Source organism: Beta vulgaris, chromosome 4 (assembly GCF_026745355.1).
Source record: "Beta vulgaris subsp. vulgaris cultivar EL10 chromosome 4, EL10.2, whole genome shotgun sequence".
NCBI lineage: Eukaryota > Viridiplantae > Streptophyta > Magnoliopsida > Caryophyllales > Amaranthaceae > Beta > Beta vulgaris.
This window is the reverse complement of record NC_079205.1, coordinates 61,172,954-61,188,584: the sequence shown is the minus strand read 5'-3', so window position 1 is coordinate 61,188,584 and position 15,631 is coordinate 61,172,954. Positions and strand designations below refer to the sequence as shown.

General features: G+C 34.2%; 2 protein-coding genes across 8 annotated transcripts; both read right to left on the bottom strand.

Moving 5' to 3' along the window:
* Nucleotides 1-2,246: 2,246 nt before the first annotated feature.
* LOC104890182 (hypothetical protein) lies at nt 2,247-3,829 on the bottom strand. The gene has a single exon (XM_010675571.4). The coding sequence runs from the start codon at nt 3,676-3,678 to the stop codon at nt 2,602-2,604; it is 1,077 nt and encodes a 358-aa protein (XP_010673873.1). The 5' UTR covers nt 3,679-3,829; the 3' UTR covers nt 2,247-2,601.
* Nucleotides 3,830-6,539: 2,710 nt separating this feature from the next.
* Nucleotides 6,540-13,177, bottom strand: LOC104890183 (hypothetical protein). 7 transcript variants are annotated; one of them, XM_048643618.2, is made up of 4 exons: nt 12,316-13,177; nt 8,856-9,141; nt 8,711-8,769; nt 6,540-7,697 (listed from the first exon to the last, which is right to left on the bottom strand). In XM_048643618.2, exon 4 carries the CDS (start codon nt 7,602-7,604, stop codon nt 6,795-6,797), a length of 810 nt encoding a protein of 269 aa, XP_048499575.1. In that variant the 5' UTR covers nt 7,605-7,697; nt 8,711-8,769; nt 8,856-9,141; nt 12,316-13,177; the 3' UTR covers nt 6,540-6,794. The 7 variants fall into 7 exon arrangements, with proteins under 7 accessions (XP_048499575.1, XP_048499576.1, XP_057250488.1 ...); XM_048643619.2 differs by having other exon boundaries at nt 6,540-7,423; nt 7,527-7,697; nt 8,711-9,141; nt 12,316-13,168; XM_057394505.1 differs by having other exon boundaries at nt 6,540-7,379; nt 7,527-7,697; nt 8,711-9,141; nt 12,316-13,168.
* Between the last annotated feature and the right edge of the window lie 2,454 nt (nt 13,178-15,631).

Genomic DNA, 15,631 nt, shown 5'->3' with positions numbered 1-15,631 from the left:
TCACTTTTTAGAAGATTGCTACATCTATCCACTAGGTAGACTACCCATTAGAAATAGAGAATTAAAATATAATTAATCATGCTGAGTTGGACTCCACTAATTATTAATGTCTATCTCTAATGGGTAAATTACCCGGTGGGTAGACAAAGTGTCCCCCCACTTTTTACTGGACAATGCTAGATCTACCCGGTGTAGTTAACCCATTAGAAATAGAACATTAAAAAACTATTAAAACTGATATGTTGGATTCCACTATTTATTTATTTCTATTAGTAGTGGGTTGTTGACCCACTGGGTAGATAAAATTTTTTGGGTTTTTCTACGTTATACCCTTGTGTTTCTTCAATTTCTATGTTTTACCCCAACTTTTAAAAAATTCTACACGGTACCCTCAAACTTACCTTTTTTTAATGCACGATGGCCAAACTGCTGATTATATGTCATTAATTTCATTTATTTTTTTTGAATTTATTGGAACTAATTTAACATATACATAGTTTAACCTTTAGAAGGTTATTCACTAATTAGATTCTAACTACCAGAATATAAAAAAATAGACGAAATTAATGATGTATAATCAGTGGTAGGGGCATTGTTCGTTGAAAAAGGTAAGTTTAAGGGTACTGTGTGGAATTTTGAAAAGCTTGGGGTACAACGTAGAAATTGAAAAAATACAAGGGTATAACGTAGAAAAACCCCTTTTCCCTTTGTACTCTATTTCTCTCCATCTTTTCACATAGATTTTTGATACCCTCATTTATTGTTCCTTCAATCTCATAGGTTGGGTGAGCATGTGAAATGGGATTGAAAATTGGACGTGAAACTTATTTTTTAAGGAAACCATAATTCCGAAAAACACAACTCCCGATGCAAATACATACTCGTAATAAAAAAACGACATCCCAATAAAGATACGGGTAAACTAATAAAGATCGGAGGAAGTATGATATAGCAAATACAATTGTTAGAAAGAACAATGACAGTAAATCTAAACTCCAAAAAAACACCAACATTCAGCATTAATTAAAGGGTTATGCTATAATAAATGATCATTTAATGCTTGTTTTTTCTATTTTTAGCTTCTTACATGTAGCCCTTAGGACTGCATTTAGCTTTTTCCTAAAAAAATTTGCAAGGTTTATGCTATTTAATTCGGATAGGGAATTAGATTGAATAGATTGATAGAGGGGTATAGCGGATAGTGAATACATAGAGAAAATCCAAAATTTTAGGTATGCCAAAACTAGAATGAATTGATAGATTTTTGTTTGCTCCATATAACTCAGATTAGAAAAAAAAAATATCAGCTTTCATATGACGTGAAGAAAGCAATATAATCACTTCACTCAAAATTGACCAATTGTCCAACTCAAAGAGTATGCAGGAAGTTGACAAACACCAACCACAAGACAAATTAATGACGGCCAAAAAGACTAAGCTTATGAGGGGATACAAAGTAATCCTTGCACACAAGCCCCTACTTTCTGTGCGTGGTGCACCGCGCAACTGCTAGTCCATCAAACGATTGTGTGTTGTGCCCGCAACGTATTGTAAGCGCACCGTTTCGGGTACTCGGTGCAGCCGTGCAGGGCGCATGAAATGATTTCTGAGAGAATGCAAAGTAATCCTTTTTCCAACCCCCTATTATTCACGCGTGGAACGATGCATCTGCGACAATCTGGAGTAACGTTTTGGATAGTCAAGAGTCGGGTGCATGAAATAATTCACAGGAGGATGCAAATCAATCCTTTGTGCAATCCTTAGGAGGACTGCGTTTTCGTTACAAGTTTGCAAGTCATGCACACAACAGATCCAGAGCAACATTCCGGGCACTCAGCCTGGTGCACGAAATGGGAAGATCGAGAGGATGCAAACTGATCCTTTGCGCAACCCCTACTTTTCGTATAGGTTTCATGTTCACCACACGCTTACAAGTAATGCGTGCAACAGATCCAGTGCAACGTTATCGGTAATCGACTCAGGTGCATAAAATGTGTTGTGTGTACACAACACAAGCAAAGGGACATCGTCCGGGCAACTCATAAACTCTAGAGCACTGACAAGTAGATACAATCTGAATCTAATGGCTGTCAACTCAGCAGTAAAATTAAAGAGTACTTGCAGTTCTGAATCAATTTTTATCTTAATTTGACAGAACTTACAGAATATTCTCAAGTCAGATTGCAACAATATTTCATGAAGACTGATTCTTTCATTGGACTATTACATTCTATCAAGCAAAATCATGAACTAAAATTGTTATCAATAATACATTATTGCTCAGATAGTAAAATCCTCCACGACATAAAACCAAGCTCAGTTAATTTATACTAGAGACTATAGACTACTACATTATTGTTTATTGTTTCTTCTAACAGAAGATCTACCATAAAGCTAACCAAAACCCCAAGTTCATTCTACTAACAAGTACTCCCAACACAAAACAAAGCAAAAAAAATAAAAATGTCATAGACAAACACAAACACATACACAAAGTCACTAACAATAATGTCATTGACTCCCTCATTTCCACACCCAACTGTGTTAAATTGCTAATATAGTGTGTGTGATTAGCAATCAAATTACCACCATATAAGTCGACTAATTCGCCACCAACTTCTCCTTCTCCTTCTCCTTCTCCTCGGCCTGCAACGACCCATCATCCAATACACCAACGACCTCAGACACCTCCGGTGGTTTAACGCTCTGAGACCCGGTTAATCGAGCCAAAACAACAAACGACATCCCACCAAGTACATTGTTCAAGCACCTCAATACAACCACAGATGACTTAAACATAACAGGCGAAATCGCCCTCTCTAAGAAATACTCAGCACCATTCAATGTCTGGTACCTAAAATTACTACTCAATCCCATATGAAGTGCCCAAGTTACTGCATTCAAAACTGGAGGAGGCGGCTTATTCGGGGTTTCGAAACCCGGGTCCATCTTCTTCCTCACCATGATCAGCCCATTTGATATAGCTGTACCAACAAGCCCAGCAGCAAAGCCCACAGCAGCAAAAAGGGCCCCCTTATACACAAATGTACCACAACGGGCCATAAGCCCAAATGATCCGGGCTCAAACATGTGACTATTCGGGCACCCGGCGAAAATTGAAGGAAGTGAAGAAGCTGAAGAAGCTGCAGTAGGAGCTAAAAGATACATTAACACAAAGTTAAGAATCGAACCCACGACTAATGTGGAGAAAACAAAATCAAGTTCATTCAAACCAAAATTAGGTCTAGATGCCATATCACCAATTACGCAAGAACTCACACCAACAAGTTCTTCCATTAAAACTTTGAATGGAAATTGAGGATCAGCGGAAACCCTAGATTTCCATCCTTTGATAAATACCCCAATTAACCCTAATTTCTCCCAAATGGATGAATTTTCGTCGCTATTTTCCGATGAATCTCCACCACTCCAACCACCACCACCACCACCGCCACTTCCGCCGATGGATCCTGCGCCGCCATTTCCGCCATTGTTGGAGGAGAAGCAAAGGTGAAGGAGATGATCTGACGTGGCGGATTTTGATTGGAGATTCAAAGATTGATTCAGAGGGAATGAGATTGAATTAATCCGATTAATGGAGGAGAGAGAAAATTGACGAGATGATGATGATGATGATGATAAAGGAGAGTAACGGAGTTGTGCCATTGAAGACGCCATTAATGGAGCTTGAAGATCTATCAATGGCGAAATGAAAGAGGCGGCTGAGGTTTTTTTACAGTGAGTGATGAAAATTTGTAGATCTTTTGAGAAGAGGGAATTGGGAAAAGGGGAAGAAAGAAAGGGTTTTAGAATCAAGGAATAATCTTTAAAGTTCCTTTTTATTTTAATTACATTCATAATATTATATAATATAAGATAATAAATATAATAATGCTAATAATAATATGATAATTAAAAATTAAAATAGGGAAAATGGGTACGTGTCTGTTGTGGAAGGAGACAGAAAATTTGGAAAATTGATATTTTTTTTTTTTGAAAGAAGAGAATTTGATATTGAGTTGTGCTGAAAAATCTGATTGACCAATACTAGGAGGAGTGTGCAACAAATAAAGACAATAAATAGTAGGGAGAGTTAGGTAAGATCAATTATTTACTCCAAATCTATATTGAAAATTTATTTTCTTTTTTGACAGTTTAAATATAGAAATTGCGTAGTATAGGGGTTTGATCCCGAGAACTCAAGTACATATACTAAAATCTTACAGTAACCACTAAATTGTATTTAGTGTTATTATCATAAAATATTCTATTAATAAATGAAATTTGTTCTTACCCGGGGCATAGCCCGGGCCTAATAACTAGTTCTTGCTTAAATGATGTCCCAAGTCAATTATAATTATCACATGTATTTATTCATAAATTTCATAATTGATAATATTAGTTTTTCGTAATTTTTTTTGTAGTGAGAGATTAGTAAATGGGTTTTATGGCATGATAAGTTGTTCAAAAAAAACTTCTGAGTAATTGGGGATAAAAATAACAATTTTAATAAAATTTTGGTAAGAGAATGTTTTTTTTTTTGTATAGGAGGTAAGAAAATGTTATTACTTAATAGAAGGGTTAAAGATCAAAAAGCTTGTCTACATGTTTTTATAATTACATGTAAGTATAAGACTTTATTATGTTTTAGTTTGAGACATTAAGCAATGATATCATAGCGGATTAATGGTTAAAATCTAATATTGCATTTTTGAGGTCATGTGTCTGAATCTTAGTACTTTATTTTATTGAGATTATGAACATGTGTATTAAAAGCTTGAGAGTGAGAGCTAAAATGTTGCAATTAGAAAACAACAAAGGAAAATTTTGAATTATAAGATTTGATTATATATTTTTTTTAAATACTTACTCCGTTCTGTTCTAAATGAAATATTTAGTGAAATAACACTATTTATTGATCAATTTTGAATCCAATTTATCGTTATTATATAGAGAAAAACATAGTTTCGATACATACTATCAAATTATAACTTTTTAATATTTTTTTCGTGTACCCAACTAAAGATATTAAAGATTATATAAGCGCGTTGTGTTACGTAAAAAGAAAATGTTTCATTAAAAAAAAAAAAGGAAGAAGTACTTAAGTTTTATATGATAGATATTTAATACAGGATGATATATAAAGTGAGGAGTTCACTCATGGTACACCCGGGTGTACCATGAGCATGGTACACTCAGGGGTATTTTTGTAGTAAATTAGAACTTCAGGTGCTCATTTGACACCAAATTTGCTCATATGGACATTTCGCTCACTTACTCATTTGCTCATTTTGCTCATTTTGTAATAAAAGTGTTTGTTCATTTTCTTAAATGAGTAGAAATGTTTGCTCATTTGCTCATTTATTTATTTTGTTCATTTGCTTAGTCGCTCATTTTGTTCATTTGGATAAAATAGTCTTGAGTGTACCATGAGTCCATGAGCATGGTACACCCAGGTGTACTATAAATATTCTCTAAAGTGAGTATGGTTAATAAACTCTGAATCTAATAAATGACAAATTGACAATGTTTTGAAAAACAAGTGTAAAAATTAAAAATCAATAGGAAACTCTCTATGCAAAAACTTTTTAGGCCACCTAACTATCCTTAAAATCTGCATACATGATGTGACACTATTTGAGGATTTGACAAGATACTTCATCTGTTTTTTTTTATCATTCCTACTTTGATTTTGCACGTTTGCCAATGTACGTTTTAAAACTTAAATATCTTTCATTATATATTAGTAAAAATTATAACGATTGAATTTTAATAAAGTACTAATTGAGACGAATCAAACAAGACCCCACATGACTATGTTTTTTTCTTATAAATTGAGAACATTTGAGAAGATTCTCTCTATGCATGAATAGTGTCAAGATTCTAAGTGAGAAAGATAAAAAAAAACAGAGGGAGTACTTCTTAACCGATTTTGATAGAAAAATTAGTTTTTTTTTTTATATTGACAGGAACAAGATTAGTTAGTTAAAATCTTCAAAAATGCTGCATTTTTATGAAAAAAGTCCAACAACTCAAATTTACTCATGGCACAAATTTATGATGTTAATGAACTACTACCGCCCATGCCTAATTAACTTTTTTGGGTATAGGACTCAGATAATAAAAAAAACAACATGAACAACAACAAAAAAAAATAATGTCATATTCCTTATATAAAAAAGTAACATGATAAATATATATATATATATATATATATATATAAATCACATGAATAAAATCAAATCTATCTATTCTATTAAAAACACGTCTTTTATTGTCTGATTGAGTATATATGAATTTTTATAAAAAAATCACAAAAACAAAAATTAAATTTTATCAAAATACAAATTTCTTTTATTAATATTGTACTTTAAAATTTTAACACTAAATACAACTTGATCGAGTGGTTAAAACTTTAGTAAATAAACTTGAGGTGAACGCCTTTTAATATATTTATATAAATTATATTATTCCATTTGTTTATAGTAACTCTTTTTTTAAAAAAAAAAACCTCAAATAATAAGAGGCCTAGAGCTCTCACCTTCAAGCCACTTTTTTTTTTTTTTTTTTGAGGGGAAAACAATAGGTGCAATATATTAATCAATGGACATAGTGTCCATAAGTACATAAGGGGTCACCTCCGCAGGACAATGATGTTTCCAACGTTGTTCAACACCAAAAGGAATAAATCTAGCTAGGTGATGGGCAACATAATTACCATCCCGTAGCACATGAGACCACTTAACGGAAAAAAAAATCCCTACTAAAGAAAAGAGCATCCTCAAGCACAACATCTAAATCAGAAAAAAAAAGAGTGCACCTCTAGACAACCTGTTTGTGATAGTAAGACAATCTGTCTCAAAAATGACATTCTGCAAGTCATGACTCCGAGCTAGCTTAATTGCAAGACAAAGAGCTTTCCCTTCCGCCACTTCAACCGGCCTCCATGCCTTCACCCTTCGAGTAGCCGCAAACAAAACTTCTCCTACATCATTACGAGCAACAACACCCATACCCACCCACCCATCATCACCAATCGAGGCATCCACATTCAATTTGACACACCCTGCTGGAGGGGGCTGCCACACTTTCGAACTCCTTGCATTCTGCCTAGCCACGCTACCATAAATGTGCTGTGAGTACTCGTTGAAGTCTGCTACAGCTCGCATAGCAAGGGCTGCCACTTGCTCATTTGGCCGACACCAATCTTCAAAGACCACCTTGTTTCGCCTATGCCACACGTAGTATGCGACATAACTCAATGCCACCAGAGAATCCTTCTCCACCTCTTGCCACTCATCCCACGAATCCAGCCAGCTCGCTCCATCCCCATTCGGTAGTTTGCTCGTGAGGCCAGCCATCTCCCAAACTTCTCTCACCTTCGAACAATGAAGCAATGCATGTGATATAGTTTCGGGCCCCTCTAAACACAAAGGGCAAGTGTCATCTGAGATAATATGTCTATGCTTTAAAATGGCACGAACCGGCAGAGAGTTGGAGCAAATTTTCCACAAAAAATATCGCACCTTTGGAGATACTTGCAAATCCCAGATTGTGACCCAAGCTCGCTGAAAAAGATCGAGATTTCCAGATTTGCCTACCATGTAGGCCGTCTTCACTGAAAATGACCATCTTTTGCGAACGCCCAAGCTACACGATCATGGGGGAGACGCTCGCTCAAAGGTACCTTCAAGCCACTTAATTTTTACTTTTAGGTCAAATTCTCAATGTGTAGTCTATAACTTGCTTTTTCTTGTGAGTTGGGATAAATCTCAACCCCTTATCTCCTTTTAAATCATAAAGTTTGTATTTAAGATTTTAAAAAAAGTCTAATACATCTTCATATTTCAACGATTTTACTTTAAAATTTATGTAGTGTAAAACAAAGTGTAGTTACTTGTAAATTCAAACTAAATCTCAACTATACAAATATATTAAAAAACGTGCATAAACAGGAAACTGTGACACATAACGCTCTTCCTAGAAAATTTTAGTTCATGTAATCCATATACAATTAAAAAAATTAGAAATTGCATAGTATAGGGTTTGATCCCAAAACCTCAAGTACATATAGTAAAGTCTTAACCACTAGGCTTAGTTGTATTTAGTATTATTATCATAAAGTATTATATTAATAAATGAAATTTTTTCTTACCCGGGACATAGCTCGAACCTAATAACTAGTTCAGTCATAAATCAAGTTGCAAACAGCATATTTCCATTATGCAATATACACCACTCCCATTCTAAAATTTAACAAATGATATTATATATATCTCTAATAAAAACGTGTAGAAACAATTTCTAGAGAAAGTATCAGATTCCAAACTATGGAAAACACTATTCCTAGACGTATCAGATACCATCTCCTGATGAATTGAACAAGTAGTATGTGGTGGTAGTGGTAGCACTAATTCTCATGAATATTATTAACCAATAATTACAGAAGTTGAAATTAGAAGTACCAAAACTTAGCTAATGATTTGTAGAAAAATGTCCTATACAGCAATTATATACTCAACATATCTCCTAGAACAGGCAGAGCTCCTGCACAACACTGACTGATTAGTCCAGTGATTTCACCTGCTAGGCTGCTACCAGGTTCAGTTCCCGGACAACGAGATAACACGTCAAAAGAAAAGAATAAAAGAACAAAATCATTATAGACACTAGGGATAAATGGGAGAACAAACTAACACTGAGCATCTACCTCCAGCCAGTACGAGTCTTCTCTGGTGTAGCAGTGCCGACTGCCGAGCCCCGTATTTCCTGACCAAGTTATGCATCTTGATCAATCTAACATACTGTTGAAATGCTGATACTGATAGAATGTGGAGATAAAGGTATTCAAGTACCGCCATTTTTACTGAAATACTATCTACATTTCAGCTTGCACTAGCTCTTCTCTTAGATTGAATCAGGTGAACATATTCTTTTATCACAAGATGGAAATGGAACTTGGAAACAAGCTTCGTAGATAAGGTATTAGAAACACCACCCTTTTTCAGAGCACTGCTGATGTGCCTCTTAGTTGACGTGGCATGATTTTGGCAGAAAGAAGGCTTGATAGATTTTAGTATAGCCTTGCCACAGGGAAGGGACCCACCATAAAGAACCTTCTCGTCCTGCCCAGCCTCTACTCTGTTGGAGTGGTAGCAACATCAGCAAAACGAAATGATCCAACACTAGGAAGAGGAAATACCAATATTTTGCACATAAACTTTGCCCCAAACAAATTATTCAGCCAAAAAAAGTGGGGTACGAAACTGTAACAGAACTTAGCATCAGCAGATTGTAACTGAACATTACCCGCAGAAATTAAACTGCACAATAGCTACATACCACCCAGAGAAAAACTAGGTCTAAGAAGTTGATGTTGCACACACTATGACAATCTCAAAACATATCGAGAACACGAAGTCTTATTCAACATCTATAAAGCACAGAAACACCTGCTGGCTGGCATTCCATGTTTGCAAAAAGTACTGGAAACACAAAGAAAACACATGGTGACATTTCAAACCTTTACAGATCCATAACAAATTGAGAAATGTAAGTTCATATAAGCTGCACATGCATATTTTTCCACAACATGCAGAAAAAAGGCAAAATTAACCTTACCTAGCTGTTGATATTGAAATACCCTTAATGCCTCAGTGTTAAGTTAAAAGTGAGACAAACTTGCCAGTGTGAGGCCTGTGTGCCATAATTCCTACAACAGCTAATTTTAATTAAGTAACCATACAAAATTGGACATGGATCTGGAACTAGAATTGCCAATGGAGATTGACAATAAACACCATCCAGATGATGAGTTGAGCAATCTATGTGCTTCTCCCTACACTCACTGTTAGATCAGCACGATTTCTCCATCAATCTTTGCCAATTTCTCTGCTTTACTTGTTAGTCAGAGCGGAAGCAATAAAGAAGAATGATACAGACCAAAAGGACTAGTCACTAATAACCCAAGATTCTTGTACATGGTGCACTAACCTAGGATCCATTGTACGGAATTCTTAATAGCGCTATCTATACAATATAACAACCATAGGTTTACTTTCAACGATGAAGCGACATCCTTAGAGGCTTTTCGGTCCACTGTCTCCAGCCAATGAAAACAAGTTTGCTTTTGTATGAAGCTATTACTCCATCACCCAACAAAAGCAAAGCTAGTATTTCATTTGTTTCAAAACAATAGACCACATTTGACTTTTTTGATCAAACCTTATCAATTTCCTATCACCGAATAAAACAGTAATAAATGAAGGTTACATAAAGGAAGAAAGAAAGTGAAGGCGTTGTCTTGGCTTCCTTTCTCCTCTTAGGAAATTATAGATACTAAGTTGTAATCTATTGTTCCTCTATTTTATTCTCTGATAGAAGCATATACCAAAAGCAAAAGTTTTGATCATCAAAGTCAAATGTCGTCCATTATCTAGAAATGAAGGTGGTATTTTACATAAAATATAAGAAAACCCATGTGCAATGCCATGATAGAGATCTCTATGTATATTGTTTTGATCAAAAAAGAAATGTCAAACATGCTTGATTGATCCAACATAACCCTGGTACTCCTAAAACAAAAGGTCCCGCCGGAAACTACCACAATCAAAATCTCAAGTTCGTAATGAAGTATTATGTCTTTGGGAAAAGTATTTAGGAAACTAGCTAAATTTCTAATGCCAATGACAAGACTAATACTAGCCCTTCAAGACTACTATGGAAAAATGCTTCTCCCATCCATTAATATATAGCCAAGACAATCTTATCCTATATTTCCTTGTTCATATACCTCTTACACATAACACCCCAAAAAGGCTTATTAAGAGATACCAAACAGTGCTATACTTGATCAGTTTCAATATTAGGTACTCCCTACATGACCTTTAGTTTACCCAATTTCCTTTTGGGATGTCCCCAAAAGATTGTCCCGTACTAAAATTAATTATGGGGAACCACCACTATTGTCCCAACCAAAAATTAAGAAAAGTAGCCAAAGTTCATTGGAAAAAACTAACAAAGAAAGTATAAAAGCGGGAATAAGAAACATGAATTACAGTATTTACATTACTACTTATTTCTCATATAAATCCTGAACTGCACTCGAAAAAGCCCTCTAAACTCTGCTGGATTCAACTTCCTAATCTCAGAAAGATTCTTCATGGTTGTCAATTTTCTTCAATGTGTGCACGGCCTGCCAGATAATTGTCTCTGTACCCCTTAATTCCTTTCAAACTTGGGCTCAAAACCCTATCTCTATTTATATTATAGCTTTAAACCTCATAGACTCCCTCTAATTATAACTTTTCTACTTTAAAGCCACTAACTTCCCATTGTCACCACAAAAGATCTCAGTGCACCTCCCACAACTTTGTTACAAGGAGAGCCTTTGAAATGCCTGTAGGAAAAGGAAACCTATGCCAACCAATGACCTTAGAGCATCTAGATGCCTAGATTAGATCATTTCTCATAGATTTCACAGTCAAGCATGCTAAAGATACATTAACAACTTGCTAAGTTCAAAGAAACTAGATGGAAAGAAAAGAAAGGAATGGAATAAGCAACTTTTCTTCATGCAAGCCTCCCTTTATAGAACTGTCACTTGCAATTTTCATCCAAGATCGGCTGAATTTGGATGAAAAGAAAGCTAATAGCATAAGTTCCTTTCTATTCCTTCCCATTCTTTTCAAATCCTTCCTATTCCTAGAAAAAGAAACTCTAGTTTCCTCCCTTTTATTTGTCTGTCTCTACATCCCTTCTCTATTTTAGGACACATCATTGATGACAAGATGAGTATATTTACATTTTACAGTACATGTTCATGTAATCTTAAGGGGTGCTTCTCTTCAATTTAAAAAAGTAAGTTCCAATTTTATTTTAACTTTTTTGAAGAGAAAGTAAGTTTCAAGTCTACCAAGTTCACATTATTCCAAATAACTTCAAGAAAAACAGGTGAACCAAACGCTCCCTAAATCTCGACACTACCATTAATTCCTTGAACAAACAAGACAATCACCAACAAACATCAGCCACCTTATAATTGTGTGCTACTTGAATTCCAACCAATAACATTTCCAACCACAAAACGTTAATCCTGCAATCAATTCAAAGAAATCTAACTGAAAGTTATACAATTGATAAACTAGCACGGCAATGCAACACCATCTACAAACGTATTAATCCGTCACGAAAACGACAACAACAACAACAACAACCACGAAAGCAAACCAATCCCTAACAAAATCAATTAATCAAACTCCAAACATATAAACATATAATCAATAAATCGTTAAAACAAGATAGAAAAGAAAAGACCTCTTCTGCGGATAAATGCATCTTTTGTAGAGCATTTGCTTCGTATCCAACAATATATGTTCCACACAATACTTCGTTAACGCCATAGCTTTCCTTACACACTTAGTAACAGAACACGTACTGTAACTTCCACCAAACCCTAACCCTAATTTACTTCTACTACTATCCAAATTACCACAATTAATACGCAGATTGTTATTCACATTCACAGATACGACACCGTTTTCTCTCTCATCAACATCATCTTCTTCTTCTATTCTGTAAGGACTTTTCCCATACTTCCAGTAAAACTCTCGATGTTTTCGCCGAACATCTTCCATTAACAACCAATAATGAGCTCTGTAACACTTAGCGAGTCGCCTCAGTCGACGCGCTCGCCTTTCTAATACTTCTTGCCGAGCTAAGAACTCCGAGTTCGCTAAAACTGTGTCGTCGTCTTCTGCTTCACCGATTGACGGAGCTCTCGAAGGTCCTCCCATGGCTGAGTTGACTCGGACGAGTTTGGGGGTTTGAAGTCGGAGTTGTTGGTAGGTAACGAGGATTTTTAGGGAGTTTTTTTTTTTTTTTTTTGTGAGAGAGAGAGAGATGACTATTTCTGTTGCTTTTTTTTTTTTTTGTAGGTGAAAAGAAAGTATCAGATGAGTGAGAAATTATAGTAATTTGAGATTCAAAACTTTAAGCGGTTGACTTAGTGATAGCTCATGTACATTTGGTAATTTTGATTTTATAAGGTCGGTGGTTTCTATTTTTTTTTTTCTTTTTTCTATTAGAAAAGAAATATTTTCTCCATCTCAAAATAAATACTCTATAAATAAGAAGTGTTATATTTATTAAAATAATAATAATAATAATAATAATAATAATAATAAATGCAAAAAAAATCATTTTCATTTGATTATATTTTATTTCTCTTTAATATCTATCTTGGATGTCGTTTGACTTTCTATTAATAAAATTTCACTTTAAAATAAAGTTTAACTTTTAATTATACGTTACTGACAAAAAAAAACTTTTAATTATATGTTGATTTATACTTTTAAAATATGATTTCTTATCCAATTTATTAATCATAAATAATCAAACTGATTGGTTAAAATTAAACATCAGCAAGACGCGCCTGTTAAAAAAGGTGATAATTACGGCCTACGGAAATTATTTAACTATTGAACGAACATATGAAGTTGTTGGGGGTAGCTGCTAGCTGTCAGCGATCAACGATTAAATTAGTTGTTTAATTAGAAGTGTTTGGCAAAAGTAGTTGTTGAAATTGTAAAAGATAATAAAATACATTTATTCTAGTATGAGATGAACTACAACAATTTTATATGTTCGTTCAATAATTAAATTCAAGATTTATTTTTTCAAAGAAGTTACACCAAAAGGAGTATACGACTTTTTAGCTGCTCAAAAAAATGTACAAATCTAAGAAAATATTCAACCTTGAAAAATATATATTACCAATTTTACTAAAATACTTGTAAAATATCTTATCTTTAACATAAATATTTAAATTACATCTCTGCTATTGCAGAATAAACATTAAATTGCCATCAAATAAAACAATTATTAAACATTAAAAGGAAAAAGAAATAAAAAACATTGGTTAATAATTCTACCTTATGCTATTATATAGTGTTTATTTGCTAGACCGCTAATCTCATATGTTACTTGTAGTAACGTTCCACAACCGCTACTCATAATCTATTCCAATTGCTACCCGCTACCATAACCACTACCTTACCAAACACTCATAATTTTCTTAATTAGCGTTTTAATGTTGTCAAATCACTAACCGCTAACGCTCGTGCCAAACAGGGCCAATACCATTGTTTTAATCTAATTTGACATAAGAAGTGACTTTTTTTTTTTTAGGGGATGAAACAAGTTTCTTGAATTATAGCCTAAACTATGTCGGAAAGGGTAATTTCTATCTTTCCTTTTTTTTAATCCTATACCTCACTTTTCTCAATCACACACTTCACTTTTCTAGGGGACGATACTTTGTACTTCCTTCGATCTTTATTAGTTTACCCATTTATTTTGCACATGCTTTTAGGAAAAATAGTATTGCGGGACAAAGAAAGAAAGAGAAAAAATAATTTATATTAAAATTGAATGTGTGTGCCATGAAAAGTTAGTGAACTCATTCAAAAAATAGAAATAAAATAAATGGGTAAGTAACTAATAAGGAACATCACAAAAAGGAATACAGGTAAATTAGTAAAAACAAGTGGAGTATAATATTAAATTTTTAGAAGTATCAATTCTACTAAGTTTTAAATAATCCTTTAAGTTTTTCGATGTAAGATGGGAAAAACTTGCGAATCATTTTTTTAATGAAGTTCATAAGTTAACTACAAATGAATCAACGTTTGTTGGACGAAGCTTAACTCAAATGAGTAAAAGATTTACACTCAATTAAATCAACAATGTAAAGTTTGTGCGAATTAGTAATATATTTATTAGAGTGAGGTAGATTTGAGTCTCACGCACATGGTCTCAAAGGGATTCTAAATTAGTTATTCTGCAAAGTACTAACAGAAAACTCAAAATTACATTTTTTTATTTCTATATTTTATTTGTTTCCAAACTGAAAATTAAAAACAACAAACGAGAATCAATAAGCCCTCAGTTAGTCTATTTAGCTACATCAAAAGTGTTACTTCAGTTAGATTATTTACCCACGACATGAAGCTCTGCTTCACAATTTGTTAAACTTAAGACAAAGATGAAAATAGGAGAAAATAACTTGTTGTATTACGTAACCAGAGATAAAGTGTATATACACTATATAAAAGAGTTTAGGCTAACGCAAACCTGGATCCACAAAAAAATAAATGGGTCTTCAAATGGATTTGGAAGCAATATATTCTGCCAAAGCTTCAAATCCTCATATGGCAAATTTGTCATAAAACCCTATGCGTCAGAGACATTCTTTTTAAAAAGAAAATCTCCCTAACTTCTTTGTGTCCGTTATGCCGGAGTCATAATGAATCTATTGATCACCTATTTAATCAATGTACATTGGTTAAACAACTCTGAAATCTCTGGAAGACTCGCTCCTGGCTTAATTTTCATAACGGGGAAACTTTGTTTTAAATTTGCTTCAAGCTTTGAAAAACCGCAAACCCATCATGGCTAAATTTGTCTCTATGATATAGTCCATATAGAAGGAGGAACAATACTATTTTCATTAACGAGACCTTCAATCTTCATAGAATAAATTTTAAAGTTAAATTTCTTTCTAATGAGTGGGACCTTCGGGTCGCGCTTGATTCTTGTCATCTCGCAGGTACCCCTTGCCGCCACTCTTCCT